At 42.9% G+C, this 16399-nt stretch overlaps 1 protein-coding gene across 2 annotated transcripts in view; it reads left to right on the top strand.

Moving 5' to 3' along the window:
- DCLK1 (doublecortin like kinase 1) overlaps positions 1-16399 on the top strand; it is a 198035-nt gene that overhangs the window by 108710 nt on the left and 72926 nt on the right. For both annotated transcript variants that reach the window (XM_033146510.1, XM_033146509.1), the window contains exon 5: positions 12105-12221. In XM_033146510.1, the coding sequence (XP_033002401.1) occupies positions 12105-12221 (117 nt within the window). The remainder of the gene's footprint in view (positions 1-12104; positions 12222-16399) is intronic.

Genomic DNA, 16399 nt, shown 5'->3' with positions numbered 1-16399 from the left:
CTGCTGCTATGCCATAGCTTCAGGAAAGAAATGCCTGTTACTGCAGGAGCCCTGTGGGGCAGGGAGACCTGTTGTCAAGTACTGTGCACTGCTATTCAGTGTGGCATAGTGAGCCAGTGTGGTGTAGTGGTTAAGAGCAGTAGACTCGTAATCTGGTGAACCGGGTTCGCATCTCCGCTCCTCCACATGCAGCTGCTGGGTGACCTTGCGCTAGTCACACTTCTTTGAAGTCTCTCAGCCCCACTCACCTCACAGAGTGTTTGTTGTGGGGGAGGAAAGGAAAGGAGAATGTTAGCCGCTTTGAGACTCCTTCGGGTAGTGATAAAGCAGGATATCAAATCCAAACTCTTCTTATCCACAAGATCATAGCATCATAGAGTTGGAAGGGACTCCCAATGATCATCTAGTCCAACCCCCTGCAATGCAGGAATCATTTGCCCAATGTGTGGCTTGGACCCATGACCCTGAGATTGAGAGTCTCATGCTCGACTGACTGAGCTATCCACAGGATGTTATTTGCTGAGTGCTATGATGTTCATCTTCCCAGAGGCTCTGTGTGTTTGTGCGTGTAGCATGGCTCCCTGCCATAGCACAAATTCACATTGTTATGCATCAGGTCATACTAACATGCAATAGAGCTGTGCAGTCATGATCCTTCATGAACACAGTATATAAAATAGTTGTAGTTCTCATGTTATCAGAAATCATGTCCAGCCTTTGTTCCTGAATTTGATAACGGTTTGTGTGTGTTTGCTTACCCATAATACGTAAATGGCCACTGCTGCTGTGCAGTGTGACCTGGCACTTATGAAGGAAGAATATGTATACCATTTGTGCAGGTGCTCCGTTGGGGAGCGGTTAGCAGTGCAACTTGTAGGTGTGGACCAATGACATCACTGACCTAAATTGGGCGTTGCTTATGATTACTTCAGTAGCTGTCATGCCTCCCCACCTTTTGGGGGGGGGTGAGACCAGGGATTCGTAAGAGGGACTGCACTGGAATAGAGGACTGTCTGCAGAGCCAGCTCCAAAAATGCATGCGTGCAAGGAACCCGTTCTGCCAGTACCTTTTCAGCCCAAGAAGATCACATTGCCCTCCTCCGACACTGAGATCTCCAGCCCTAGCAGAATTACAGTCTCCCCATATCCTCCAGAGTCAGTAATGTCAAAACTAGGCCCTTTTGATTACAGACACAAAGCTAGCCCCCTAAAATAGTACTGCACTTGTATTTAAGACTCAGTTTGCCTGGTGCTGAAAGAACACTCAAGTTCTACGCAGTTGTCCAGGGTGTGTTTGAATCCCAAATCCTTAAGAACATTAGGACGAACCTGCTGTAACTGGCATATCTAGGTTCAGCGTCCTGTTCTCATAGTGGCCAACCAGATGCATGTGGGAAGTCTGCACCCTGGACGTGAGTGCAATAGCACTATCTCCCCATCTGCGATTCCCAACAACTGGTATTCAGGGGAATTATGTCTCTGACAATGAAGGTAGACTAAAGGTTTATTTTTTTAAAAAAAAAAGTAAAGGACCCCTGGATGGTTAAGTCCAGTCAAAGGTGACTGTGGGGTGCGGTGCTCATCTTGCTTTCAGGCAAGGGAGCTGGCGTTTGTCCACATACAGCTTTCCAGGTCATGTGGCCAGCATAACTAAACCGCTTCTGGTGCAACAGGACACCGTGATGGAAGCCAGAGCGCACAGAAACACCAGGTGGACTATAGCTATTGTGGCTAGTAGCCATGGATAGCCTTGTTGTGCTCAGTTTGCCTGAACTTCCGACTCCCTGTCCAGCCGAGGTAAAGTAGCAATTGCTGCTTCCTCCCTCACCTTACTGGCTTACATTATTGGGGGGGGGGAGAGAGAGAGAGAGAGAGAGAGCCCACAAAATGAAGCAAGTGTGAGCTGGACAGATGTGTACATGAACTGACCACTTCCACTAGCATTGATAGATAATTTGAAACCCATTGGAATAAACAAACACTGCTGAATTCAGGCTCATAATGTTGTGTGTTTGGCTAAATGGGGGGCCGTCCCACTGCAACTGAAGCCAGCATCCTGTGAGAGACAAGTGAAGCAGAGTCAGCCTGATTTGAGTGATAACCCCCATGGAAATGGCACATAGGCTTCATGTAAGTGAAGTGGCAGTGACCCCTGCTTCCTCTCTACTCTCAGCAGTCCAACTTCAATGCAGAGATAAAGGAACAGAATTGGGTTGTGAGTCATTTATGGCTTCTGTTCCTCTTGCATGTCAATAAAATTTGTTCTTTCAAGTCTTATGTTGCTTTTGGAAGGTTGGTAGTAAGGACAACAATAGTATAGCGTCAGCAGTTGAGGCAGGGGTGGGGGGAGTGCAAACCAGCCTGCTTTTTTTCCTTGCTTGTGGATCAATGCCCAGAAAAGGAACAAGTCCCCTCCCCCTTTAGGTTGTTGTTGTTGTTGTTGTTGTTGTTGTTTTAAAGCAGGACAATATGGGTGGGTAAAGAACTTTAACGCTGGATTCTAGCCTGGAAGTGTTCTGAGCTCCAAATTTTGACCCGGCATCCTTGACTTCCAGGTTCCTTCTCATGTCCAAGAAAATTTTATGTCAAAAGCTGACAGCCTTATTACAAAGAATTATCCACACTTTGCAATCACAGAATCACATCATACTGATATGAAGGGCACCCAAAGAAGATCTCATAGATTTTGTATTTAGTAATTTTTCTTGGTCAAAATATGGAACATGACTTGAATTTTCCAGGCTCTTCCCATATTTTCTGTACAAACAAGTCCTTTTTTTCCAGCATCCAAAGACATTTTCCTTGGCTGTGCTTTCCAAATCCAACAATTTTAAGGAGGAGGAATTTGAATTGTGTGTGTTTTGCAAGTATGTTTTCATTATCTCTAAAAAGAGATAATCTATTTCTTAAATTAAAGAGGATTACAACTGATGCTTTGAAATATTTGCAATGACCAAAACGGTCATTGTACACTCCATACCTATATGCTGGAGTGGGTAGTACTCACTCTGCAAATTTTCTTCCTGTTGGCTGTAGAACTCAACATTCTCAGCCCTAGAAACAACAGTTTGCTAAGAAACCATATTTTAATTAAAAGCATGCTTAAAAAAAAAGAATGGCGAGGATCTCTTTTGTTCCCAACCAATTGCTCTTAACAATTAAAAAGTAAAAAGTTGTTGCCATGATAGTTTATTTTTATTGCCCTTCAGGGTCTGCAGATGCTGCAAAATTGATATTGATGCCATCTCAACAATAGCAGAGATGGCATCCCAATACTTTGAATAAAATGACTTTCCAGCAACCAGAGACATTTTTGATCCTCTGTATGGCTTATCTTTATACTACAGACATTTTCAGAACCAAGAGAAAGTCTCCATCTTTCAGAAATAGGTTTTTAATAACCTTGGGGAGATTCCAAAAATTAATCCCTGCCACACAAACAACTTCACGAAACAGAAAAAGGAAAGGGGGAAAAAAGAGATGGTTGAGGATTAGGCTTTAGCAGAGCAAATGTTCTGTGACAAGGTATGATCTGGTTTACAAATAAGCATTTGGTTCCACTGGTAACTCAGATAACACTTCTAGAAAGGCGGGGGATCTAAATCTGCTAGGGCTGTTCACTTCTAACTTCCTCCACCATAGTTTCATTCTGTTTACTTTATATAGTCTATTAGAGAGATACTACAGGACAAAGATTTCAGATGAGGGCAATGCAGAGAGCAAGGTTAGTTGGATTTTAAACATTTTAGAAATTACTCTGCATTTTAAAGCTTTTTCAAAAACCTTGCAGTGTTGGAGTGCATTCTCCTTTTTCTTCTGTTTTTATTATTTTTTTGCTAGCAGAAAAATTGGCATATTTTCTGTCTGTTGCCTTTGCTATGTATTTTTTATCATCTTCATTTTAGAATAATAGTGGGTAAAAGCCTTCAGTGATCTAACACATTTGAACTTGCATCCTTTACAAGGTCAGCATTATGAGATAACACGGGAAATTGCTGTTTTGCAGCCTGATTCATTTGTTTTTTATTTCATGCAGGTCAATAGTCAGATTATTATTTAGCATCTGTATTATTTCCAGTTTTTCTGTAAGTCCTTTTATTGTAAATTTCGCTAGCATGTACAATAGAAAAACTATAATTAAATTTTGCTCTTCAAGTACTATGAAACTTCCTGTCCTCTTCACTCTAAACTTTGCTCAACTATTGTTAATCCAATCAGGAGGAAAAGGGTATTCTGGTCATTCCCCCATTCCTGCCACTGTGCACCTTATCAGACTGTGAGGGTGGAGACTCCCTTCTCTCTTCAATTTGTCTATACAGTACTGTATGCATCATTGTCAGCATTGCTGCAGGGGCAGGTGGGCAGTAGACTGGAAACTGATTTATTGCAAAAAGATAGTTCAGGAGAAGAGGAGGGGACCCTGCATCCTTTTAAGGTATTTTATGTGTGAGGGCCAACTGATAGGTTTTGATTGCAGGAAGTTAAGGTTAGAGTTTCTCTTCCTCTGATACAACTGCTATCTGAAGTACTGTATTGCTTGAGGTTCAGATTCCCAAACAGATCACCTGACAACACTGCTTATAATTCCCCACAATAATAACTGTACTTTCTATGCAGTCTCAAGAAATTGGATCTAAGCATATATCTCATTTAATGTTTATCCAGTCTTGACCTTGATTGTCTGCTACTGTAAGACCATAATGGGCTCTTGAGCTCTTGAGCGGTGGATTCAGGAACACGAAGAGGCAAAAACCATGCAGGGTTCAACAGGATTTATTTTGAGTTGCATATGCAAAGCAAAAGGCACAATCCAAAAGTTGGACTGAGCACTGGGAACATAAGGGGTTGTCTGCTGAACAATGTCTAAGTCTGTTCTGTCGAGATCACTTGCTACTTGCAACTGTGCTTTCTCTCCAGAGCATGTCATTATCTTCTTTTTGCATTGTTCCTTCGGGTTCTGGTCTATGCACCCTTTCCATATATTTATATATGGAATCTGATCCAAACGAGTTTGGATTATTGCTGCCCACAGTGGGTTCACTTTCACAGGATCAAAGGATCCTTCAGATGGCCATCCGGTGTCTAGTGTTGGCCAATCCACTTCACAAAGACTTCTCATCTTTTCCTTGTCTAGCTTGATACCATAGGCATTGCCTTTGTTAGCTAACTTCCAGTTGTTCAAAATGCACTGGAGCGGGGTCAGTGGGGTTGAAGAACCTCCCCCCATTTCCCGCGCCTTCAAACGTGCTTGCACACACACACTCGCACCCGGGGTTCGTGGCCTGGGCAGTCTCCTGCACACAGGAATCTCACTACTTGCCAGTCCCGTCTCTGTCTAGGCAGAGATCCACACTCAGTTTTGGGTTTCCTCTACGGTCCCCCACTCATACACTCTTTACAACCACACAGGCGCCTCACACACCACCTTCCCAACCTATCTCTGGTTCCCTTCTGGACGTCTCAGACGTCCTAGTTCCCTTCTGGGTGTCCAAGACGTCCACCCTTACCCTAGGGAGTGGCTTTCAGTTGTCTCATGGACTGATCGGGTCCACTCGGTACAAACCTATACCACCTCCCAGAAGAATGATCAATTCTTCTTTTCCTTATCCCCTCTCCCAGGGGGATTCCTTACTTACCCTTCCCACGGGTTGCCCTTCAGCGCTGCTCCTTCTCCTGTTCCTTGTGTCTGTTCCTTCGCGGCAAGGCAGTGGCCACAGAAACGGCTTTCAGTTTCCCAGTCAAAGGTAGCCTGGCGTGCACAGAAACTTTCAAGTGTTTACAGCGACCACAAGCCAGACCAGAAAAGGCACAGACCTGCCTTCATGTCAGTATCCAACACTCAAAGAGCCCTGGCCCACCCAGGGACGCCAAAATGTAAGACCATAATGGGCTCTTGAGCTCTTGAGCGGTGGATTCAGGAACACGAAGAGGTAAAAACCATGCAGGGTTCAACAGGATTTATTTTGAGTTGCATATGCAAAGCAAAAGGCACAATCCAAAAGTTGGACTGAGCACTGAGAGACTGGCGCGTACTCCTTATAAAGACAATACAGAAACCGAAAATAGAAACCGAAAATTGGCTCAAGGTTCACATGTTCCCTAGGAGGGTAACCTCCCTAGCCTCCCCAGTCTGGGAATGTGTACCTGGCGAGCTTTGAATATACTTGGCAGGCTTCCCAGAAATATAGCAACATAAGCAACAACAGTCCCCTATTGTATGCTGAAGGTTGAACCTATTCATAAGGCATGTGTGTGTCTAATCAGCAAGAAAGCATAACTTCAGTTAACCGGCAATAATACTTATTGCATTAGATAGGAAATACAAAGGCATAAATCAATAATACCCATGCAGGGGGATGAGTCTACTAACTAGGAAATACCTTACATCTTAATGGACTGAATATAATGTTAATACAGTTGGCAGAAGCCAACTCCAGCTGCATTCCTCCTGTCTGCTCAGAAAGCGCATACATCCCGTCCAAGGCTGAGAGCCCCCCCCTTGCTCACACAACTCAGAGCTGCCCCTCTCCCAAAGACCCATAGGAACAATACACAAATATAAATCAATACATACCAATACATGTAGGGATACACAACTCCAACAAGCCTGATGCCTCCAGTATGATCAATCAACAAGACCAGCTCTTAAGCCCATTAAAGGCTAACCACAATTAATATTAACGACACATTCCTTAAAAGGGGCTTTCCGTCCCCCTCTCTCGTTATGGTGTTTCTATGGTAACAGCCAAGGTGCTATTTCTGTATTAACAGGCCATTGTTTTAATTCCAGATCGTGCACCGTTATCTAAACCTTGAAGCTGCTGGCTAGTTTTGGCTGATTTCCCAGAAATAGTTGAAGAAGCAACATTAGGCACATTCCTTTGTCTCTCTTAATATTACAGAAAAATACAGAAAATATATTAATGCACAAATGCTGTGAATGATACACAAATAGACAAGCTTAGAAAGCAATTAAGGCATTTATAATCAATATGGGATATTTAGCTATTTGAACTGTCCCCTTCACTACCAGTCTCATGCCCAACATTGCTCGGGAGCTCAAAGAAATCGGTGCAGCTTTGAAAGGGTCAGTCCACCATCTTGATCAAAAAAATTGCCATTGTAGCTAAATAAATGTAGATGAAACCTGTTCCTTGATTTCAGGAGCCATCATGCAAAATTTGGTTATGATATCCAAATGCATATGGTGTTCAAATGCATAGTGAACAGACAAACAACTTTCAAAAATATATAGTAGATAATGTTAAGAATTCTACTCAATATTGATCTAGAGCAGAACTCCCAACGTATAGTTAGCAGAGTAAAAGATTTAGTACATTGCAGGATTCCCCCCCAAATAGACCAGAGGCAATTGTATTTCTTCCAACAGAGTATACTACTGTTACCGAAGGTAAATGACCATAATGGTCACAAATCCATACATTCAGGATTGGCTCTGTCCATAAGAAATCCAGTTGCAGCTGACTTACCTAAACTTACAGTAACTTATAATAAGACTAAAACCTTAACACTAAGTATGCTTTGTACAGAACACCACACCAGAAGGAAAGAAAGACAGAAAGTGAAACTCAGGCTCCTTCTGGCCTATAATTATAGTCAGCATGAGCTTAAGTGAAAAAGATAACAGAACCAGTCCAAACCAGCTGTTGCAGCTTCTCTGAAGGAATAACCCAAACATCAGGAACCCCCGGCCTGTTTTCTAGGCAGAATAGAAACTTACAGTACTTGTGGGCTGGAAACTTCCAGCTTGCACTGGCTTATACCACACAAAGAAGCTTCCAGAACCCTCTTGAATAAATTAGAATAGGAAAGATCTCTACACAAAAGATCAATACTTTCTTCACCAAAAAATGCAAACTGACAGATAACTGGTCAGAAAGTTTAAAAAAGGAAGTCAACTTTCCATACACTTTTTGGAGCTGTTCAGTTATAGTTTGCTTGATTTCTGTGACTCGTAGTGTTTATTTGTCCAATATGCAATTGTGTGTTTTCCTAGTTTTTGGCCACAGATAACTTTGCTACTAATATAACATGCTAATTAAAATATATCCACAACTGCAGAAACCTACTTCTTTCCATCCACCCTGTTAACAGTATCTCAAACAGAGGAATGTTAGGACCCTTCTGCAAGCAAAGTTATGCCCTTCCAACAGATCTACTTATCCTTTCTGCAGATGCATCAAGTATGCACTAGAGTGATGCACCATCTGCTCATAATTTTATAGGTAATTTTGTTTAACAAGCCACTTAGCAAAACAAATGCATTCTGGAGCCTTTGAGATCCAGCTACCACATGCGTGGTATCAAAGTACACCCCACAGGAGCAGAGAGGAGCTCACCTCTGGTCTGTGAGACAGGAAGCTGCACAATTATTTTAGGTCAGCATCTGTTTATTATCTAGATTCTAGGACACAGGCCTGGGTGTCCTAATCAGTAGGGAATTGAGTGCTTCTGATACATAAAAGGAACTCCATTTTTCCATGAGCTGAGTTGCAACTTAAATACAGTTTTGCACAATCAAGTCATAATACAGTCTCCTGCAACTGCAGACAGGAATAAAGCTCTGTCTTGATCTGATCATGATCGTTGTGTGCCGATTTATCCAGGTGAAGAGTACCGGTATATGAGTATCACAAATGGACAAAGCTGGCTCCCAGTACGTTTCTGAGCACAATTCAAAGTGTTGGTGCTGACCTTTAAAGCCCTAAACGGCCTCAGTCCTGTATACCTGAAGGGGCGTCTCCACCCCCGTGGTTCAGCCTGGACACTGAGATCCAGCACCGAGGGCCTTCTGGCAGTTCCCTCACTGCGAGAAGCAAAGCTACAGGGAACCAGGCAGAGGGCCTTCTCGGTAGTGGTGCCCGCCCTGTGGAACCCCCTCCCTTCAGATGTCAAAGAGATAGACAACTACCAGACATTTAGAGGATATATGAAGGCATCCCTGTTTAGGGAAGCTTTTAATGTGTGATATTTTAATGTATTTGATTTTTGTTGGAAGCCACCCAGAGTGGCTGCAGAAATCCAGCCAGATGGGCGGGGTATAAATAATAAATATTATTATTATTATTAAGCAGACTGGAAAATAAAGGAGCTCTTTAGCTGGTTTAATTACTTATAGGCAGTCTTCTGGTCTCCTCATGAGTAATATAGCATAGGTACTTAATTGTAGGACCCTGAGGTGAAGGAATCCGTGGTGTGATAAGAGACAGGGCTTCATACCACAGCCCATTTTTAAGGGGTGGCGCTGTGGGCTAAACCACAGAGTCTAGGGCTTGCTGATCAGAAGGTCGGCAGTTCAAATCCCTGCCACAGGGTGAGCTCCCGCTGCTCGGTCCGAGCTCCTGCCCACCTAGCAGTTCGAAAGCACGTCAAGTAGATAAATAGGGACCGCTGCAGTGGGAAGGTAAATGGTGTTTCCGTGCACTGCTCTGGTTCGCCAGAAGCGGCTTTGTCATGCTGGCCACATGACCCGGAAGCTGTCTGTGGACAAATGCCGGCTCCCTCGGCCTATAGAGCGAGATGAGCGCTGCAACCCCAGAGTCAGACACGACGGGACCTGATGGTCAGGGGTCCCTTTACCTTTACCTTTACCCATGTTGGACTGAGCAATGACTGGCACTCTTTCAGTCAATCAGAGCACAGGTCACAGATAAAGCGATCCTTGATTCAGTACCAGGAGTGGATGGCTTTGATGGTTTTCTCATCAAAGAAGAGAGTGCTGGTCAGTTGGAGATGATAAGTCATAGCAGCAACCTTCAGGGGTTAAGCTGGAGATGTCCTCTAAGATGGAGTTGAGCTTTCAAAAATTGAACTTGTGAAACTTCTACCAGAGTGCCTAGTAAGCCAAGACCAGCAGATCCTCCCCTGAAGGCTAGCATACATTAATAATAATAATAATAATAATAATAATAATAATAATAATAATAATAATAATAATAATATATTATTCATACCCCACCCATCTGGCTGGGTTTCCCCAACCACTCTGGGCGGCTTCCAACAGAACGCTAAAATGCAATAATCTATTAAACATTAAAAGCCTCCCTAAACAGGGCTGCCTTCAGATGTCTTCTAAAAGTCTGGTAGTTGTTTTTCTCTTTGACATCTGGTAGGAGGGTGTTCCACAGGGCGGGTGCCACTACTGAGAAGGCCCTCTGCCTGGTTCCCTGTAACTTGGCTTCTCGTAGTGAGGGAACCGCCAGAAAGCCCTCGGCACTGGACCTCCATATCCATATCATCACTATCACCATCAGTATATTTATAACCCACCCTTCAAACCTAAGGTTCCCTTGGCAGTACACAATGTTTCATTCAAATACAATCTGGCCAAGTATCCACATTTATTTTTCTTCTTGCTGTTTTACCTGATTTGTCTGCTGATTTATTTTTAATTTTCATCATGACTGCAATATGTTGGCTTTAATGGACACTTCATTTCTCAAATTCTCAGTCCAAGAGCCATTTTCAGGCATAACACAGAGCTGTGTGTGCATACGTAAATTCTAACCTGAACATCTTAGTCTCGTGTGGGAGGGCAGTTTCACAGACAGATTGATTTTACTGATTTCTCTTAGGAAGAACTAGAGTGTTTCCTTCTGCCTGTGATAAATTCTGTGTGCTTTGCTATAAGCTGCAGTTCACCAGAGAATTATGTAAGGACAACAAACCTGTTTCACTTTTCTTCAAGCCACTCATGACTGATTTGCAGATAGGAACCTGCATCATCTTATGTGGCCTAAACACTTTCTCATATATCAGAACCGACAGCTGGGAATTGTAGCTCTCTGAGTGGAAGAGGGGTCTCCTAACAACTCTCAGCACCCTTAACAAACCCACAGTTCCAGGAATTCTTTGGGGGAATCCATGACTTTCTAAAGTGGCATCATAGGGAAATGATTAATTTTATTCATGAGCATTAATCACTCCATCAATGAGCAAAGCCAACAGGTGTAGTGTCAGCCAAGCCAGTTGTTATGGTAATGGCCCAGTGCCGACTATATAAGTGATGAAGGCAGGTCAGCTCATCTGTCTGGGGTCTTGTGCTGTGTGTGCCGGGGTCAGTCTTGTGAAGTGAGTGAGTCTGTCTGTGTTCCATCTTGAACTGCCAGAAAAACAGAGATACTTTGTACTTGCATGTTTATTTCTGCAAAAGTCTACATAGAATCATAGAGTTGGAAGAGACCACAAGGGCCATCCAGTCCAACCCCCTGCCAAGCAGGAAACACCATCAAAGCATTCCTGACAGATGGCTGTCAAGCCTCCGCTTAAAGACCTCAAAAGAAGGAGACTCCACCACACTCCTTGGCAGCAAATTCCACTGTCGAACAGCTCTTACTGTCAGGAAGTTCTTCCTAATGTTTAGGTGGAATCTTCTTTCTTGTAGTTTGAATCCATTGCCCCGTGTCCACTTCTCTGGAGCAGCAGAAAACAACCTTTCTCCCTCCTCCATATGACATCCTTTTATATATTTGAACATGGCTATCATATCACCCCTCAACCTTCTCTTCTCCAGGCTAAACATACCCAGCTCCCTAAGCTGTTCCTCATAAGGCATTGTTTCCAGGCCTTTGACCATTTTGGTTGCCCTCACAATATCAGGAACTGTTTTATTGAGCCTTATCTTCTGCAGCAGTAAACTATTTTGGACCTTAAGCTGCCTCTGTGTAGTGACTGGAACTGGGGACAACTTCCACTGCATGGGTATCTCACCTAAGATTCCCAACATTCTCTAGGTATGACAGACATTTAGTATCATCTACTGACACAAGATTACAATGCAGAGTGTTGGTGATGAGGGAGTATATTTTAAAAGCAAGCTGCACCATGATATGTTGCCCTCCTGTAGTTGCTGGACTACAACTCCTATCAGACCCAGCCAATATAGCCAGTGTTTAGGATTGAAGGGAGTTGGAGTCCATGAACATGTGGAGGTCACCCTGTTGTCTATTCTTGATTTAACAGTTAATTATCCACTGGAGACTAGGATACTTGTGTATATTTCTTTACGAAGGAATTTAAAGGCAAATAAGCATGCACATTCTGTCCACAATTTGCTAATTGAGTGGTGTTTCTTTGTCTTTCAGAATGTCGGGTAGTGAAATCCACTTCCTATACCAAAATAGCTTCAACACCACGTAGGAGCACTACCAAGAGTCCTGGTCCATCTAGACGCAGCAAATCTCCAGCATCCACCAGCTCAGGTAAAGGAGTTTGTGCAACTTTACATAAATACACTATTGAAGGAAAACTTTCAAGTGCCTGCTTAGAATAGTTGCTCCAGGCTTCATAAACTATGGTTCATAAAGCTGGGAATTCGCAGTGCTCCTTCTCTCCTTGAACGCTGCTTCATTTCTGGGTTGTATTAAACCACAGTTCCCTGTTACATCTGAAGTGGGGAACTCAGATTTAACTGATATTAATAACTGGAATAATGCAACTTAAAATATCAAAATCAGCCTGTTAAGGATTTCATATGTACTATTTATTCAGTTGTAATAAATTGTAAGTTCCTTACTATACCTTTATTCTTGTTGTTGTTGTTGTTGTTGTTTTATTTTGGTTATGTAGGTTTTACTTCTGAATTGTTTTTATATTGTTTGTTTGTATTTAACTGCATTTAACTAGAGTTCCCTGGTTTGGACGTAACTGAGAACTCAGGCTTAATGCAAGACAGAAAGTAAGCACTTGGTCTTGATGCCCATTGCTGGCTTTGTAGGCCATAAAACCACCAAAACCAGGCCAGTCTCTCTATTTTTGTTAACATATGACTGGCTTTGGTGTGATATTCCTTGCATATCCAGAATATTATACAGTGGTACCTCGGGTTACAGGCGCTTCAGGTTACAGACTCCGCTAATATATGACCTCGGGTTAAGAACTTTACTTCAGGATTAGAACAGAAATCACATGGCAGCAGTGGGAGGCCTAGGGGAAAAAAACCTCTGTTTCCCCCATTTTCTTATACACTGCTTGTGTTTGTATATAGGTTAGCACAGTTTATTAACTGTGCACCATTGCCTTCAGCTCAACTTCCCATTCAGACTCTTCCCTTAGCCTAGTATAAGTCTTCTTGCAGGTGGGCACCATTGCCATTCTAAGAGAACAAGGGAGAAGTTCATGGTGAGCTCTGGCACCTATCTTTCTATTTATTTGTTGTTGTTGTTTTTAAATGGCACAAGGTAGAGCCAAATTCAGTAGTCAAGGTTCAATAGGCTGCAGTTTCTTGGGAAGCTGAGCGATTTACTTGACTACAGTTTTGTAGCCAAATGGTCTGCAAATCACAAACCTTTCCACACCTTCATTGTATATTTGAATAGGCTGCGATGTAGTCCCCTGACACTTGATACAATACTTGAAGCTGTCCTAGAGATGTCAAGATTAATTTTCACCACTGCTATTTTTGGACATTTTAACATCAGTCAAAACTGAACCATGTCAAAATTTGAACTGTGTCTAGAGGACATAATTAATTGGGTGATATATAGATGCCATAAATAAACGGTGTACTCTTCTCTCTCTTCTGGCTCTGGACTAGAGACCATTTTTAATGGTATAAAGAGGGAGGGGATATATGAAAGAAATTCTGTGCAAAGCAACTGCTTTGTGTGATAGCTCCATGGTAAGGCCAGCACCAAATGGATTTATTTTTAAATGGTATCCTGCATTGTCTTAAAAGTAATTGCTGTGAAATATTTATCACAGTATATAACAACATATAGCCATTAGTGTATATGATTGCAAGATGCGAGTTGTCATGGAATACCTTGAACTGATTGCAATAGTTTTCATATTTTTAATGTGGGTGGATGATTAAATTTAAATATGGCTAAATTTAAATTTGGCTAAGTCTATAGCTTTGACCAAACTGTGGGAAGCAGTGGAAGACAGGGGTCATGAAGAGCCGGACATGACTAAACGACTAAACAACAACAACAACTGTATAGCATAGATTTTAAACAGGGTTATAAAACTATCATTAGTTTGCTCAGTTGGTTTCCTTCTGCTGCAGTGGATTGGCTGATTTGTAAAACAGAATCTCCAGCCGTTTCTCCTGATAATGGTTTGTTTCCATCAGTTTCCACATTCTGTCCTTGATCCCACAAAAAATAATTATGGCCAAGTCCCACTGAAACCAATGACATAAACTAATCAATCCCAGTGCTTTTAATGATGGGATTATCCCTCATAGGGGCGGAGCAAGGGCAGGGTGTTGGGGGCGGCCTGCCCCATGTGCCATCCTGGGGGGGTGACACTCAGCGTGCACCCCCGCGATGCCCAAGCCGAGCCCCTCTGCCCGGTAAAAAGTGTGTGCCGACTGCTTGCTCGTAAACCTGCTCGGAGCACGCTTTCCTTTTTCCGGCTGGAGCAGAGGCGAGGGGCGGGCCAGGCAGGGGCGTCACCCCCTCCCTGGCCCACCCCTCGCCTTCGCCCACCCCGTAGTGCTCATGCGCAGCGCCGCTCCGTAGCGCGCATGTGTCGTGCGTAGTGATGCATGCGCACTATGGAGCTGCGGAGTGCCAAACCCCGCAAGCAAGCCGAGGTAGCCTCGCTCCGCAGCTTGCTCACAAACCTGGTCGGCGCCGTTGAAAGTCACTCTGGGTTAACAGTGACAACAAATTTAATAAATAATAATAATAATAATAAAATATCCAGTTAAGAGGGTGACTTAGCAGGTGGTGGTGAACACCTTTTCTAAGACTTCTGAGGCCAGTGACAGTAAACGATACTGCGTTAGTTGGATATTTAGTCTGACCTGCGACAGAGGAAGCTTTCTTATCCTGGCTGAGTCAGACCAGTGTGTCCATCCGGCTCATCATACATTCTCTACTTTGTACCAACCCCTGGCTATGGAGACATCTCAGGTTCCCCAACTTTTATATGGATCTGAGCCCAGGTATCAGCTTTCTAAAGTCAGGGGCACTTTATGGTTGGGGCCGAGGCATAGCAAGGTCAGTTGGTACCCAGTGTGGAAAATTTCTTGTCACTCCCCCCATTGATCCCCCCTCCCCTGCAAAAATGGTTTTACGTTATTTCATATTTTCTTACAAAGGAATAATAACAAGTAGTAATAATAATAAACTTTTATTTATATCCCGCCCTCCCCGGCCGAAGTTGGATTCAGGGTGGCTAACATCAGATGCATAACAGTGGTATAAAATCAAACAATAATTAAATTACCGGTACCTCCTAAAAAATCTCAAAATCAAATTAAAGTCTAATTAGATAGCTTTCCACAGGGTTAGGGTTGGGAACAGTAAGTGCTCCACTGAACTGAAATTTCAGCCTTCACGACATAGGAAAATAGCCAAGTAAACAGCTATTTTGGTGGAGGTGGGTCAAGATATTAACTGATATGCATGAAATTTCATATATAGCTGTATAATCCCTAGTATAGTAAGATAAGACCTTTGGAGCCGACATTTTTTTAAAAAAAGTTTTTATGAACTGCCCTAATAGGGCAGTAATTGTTCCTTGATAATTAGTCACCCCCTCCATTATGGAACATGGGGCAGACCACACCCTATGCCCCCCCTTGCTACGCCCCTGGGTTGGGGACCATTCAAACATTCATCCTCCACCATCACCTGTATTCTGAGATGGTACATTCCCATAACCTAGTGGTGGACCTTGGGGGTCTCAGATTTCAATGGCACCCTGTGCAATGCCAAAATTCAGAGCCCCCCACTTCTCACGCTCCATTCTAAATCATAGTTGTGCCATCTCCTGTGGTGCCCTCAAGGCTCAGAGCACAGTGTGACCAAACCATTCACACACCCTTAAATCTGCCTCTGCATAGCCTTTCTGCCATGTTACAAAATCTGAATGTCTAGATTGTTCCTGATCAGCTCAGAACATAGACTTAGCTGTGAACTACACAAGCTGTCTTGTGGTTCTTTTGCTGTAACAGCACACAAAACAAAACATGTTGCAGAATACTTGGCGTACATAGCTAGGTGCAAGGATGTCGCCTGTGTCATTTAAGGTAATGGTTGCTGTGCACTTCACTTTCATTATTATACTTTTTTTAAAAAAAACAACTCTTGGATTATTATTATTATTATTATTATTATTATTATTATGCTTAAACACATTTCACTTTATTCCCCTTAGCATCTTGGTCCCCCGTCCTTTGTCTCTATTGTGTCTGGCAACCCATTTTAGTAAATAAGCAACAGGCATGTTTTTAGCAGAAGTACAAAATGTTCTCCCCTCTACTAGCAGTTGTTAAAAAGCAATATAATTTTAGTGCAATGTGCTGCCGTTGCTTTTTCCTAATAAAACTGGCAGATTATCCTAGAAAATAAATATGTGCTTTTAAATATGTATTATTGGGCCCTGCTGTGAAGGTTGAGGTGTTACTGTTTTACAGCCATAGTTT

The sequence above is a fragment of the Lacerta agilis genome, chromosome 4, assembly GCF_009819535.1.
Source record: "Lacerta agilis isolate rLacAgi1 chromosome 4, rLacAgi1.pri, whole genome shotgun sequence".
In the NCBI taxonomy this organism is placed as follows: domain Eukaryota; kingdom Metazoa; phylum Chordata; class Lepidosauria; order Squamata; family Lacertidae; genus Lacerta; species Lacerta agilis.
This window is presented reverse-complemented; position numbering and strand designations above follow the sequence as displayed.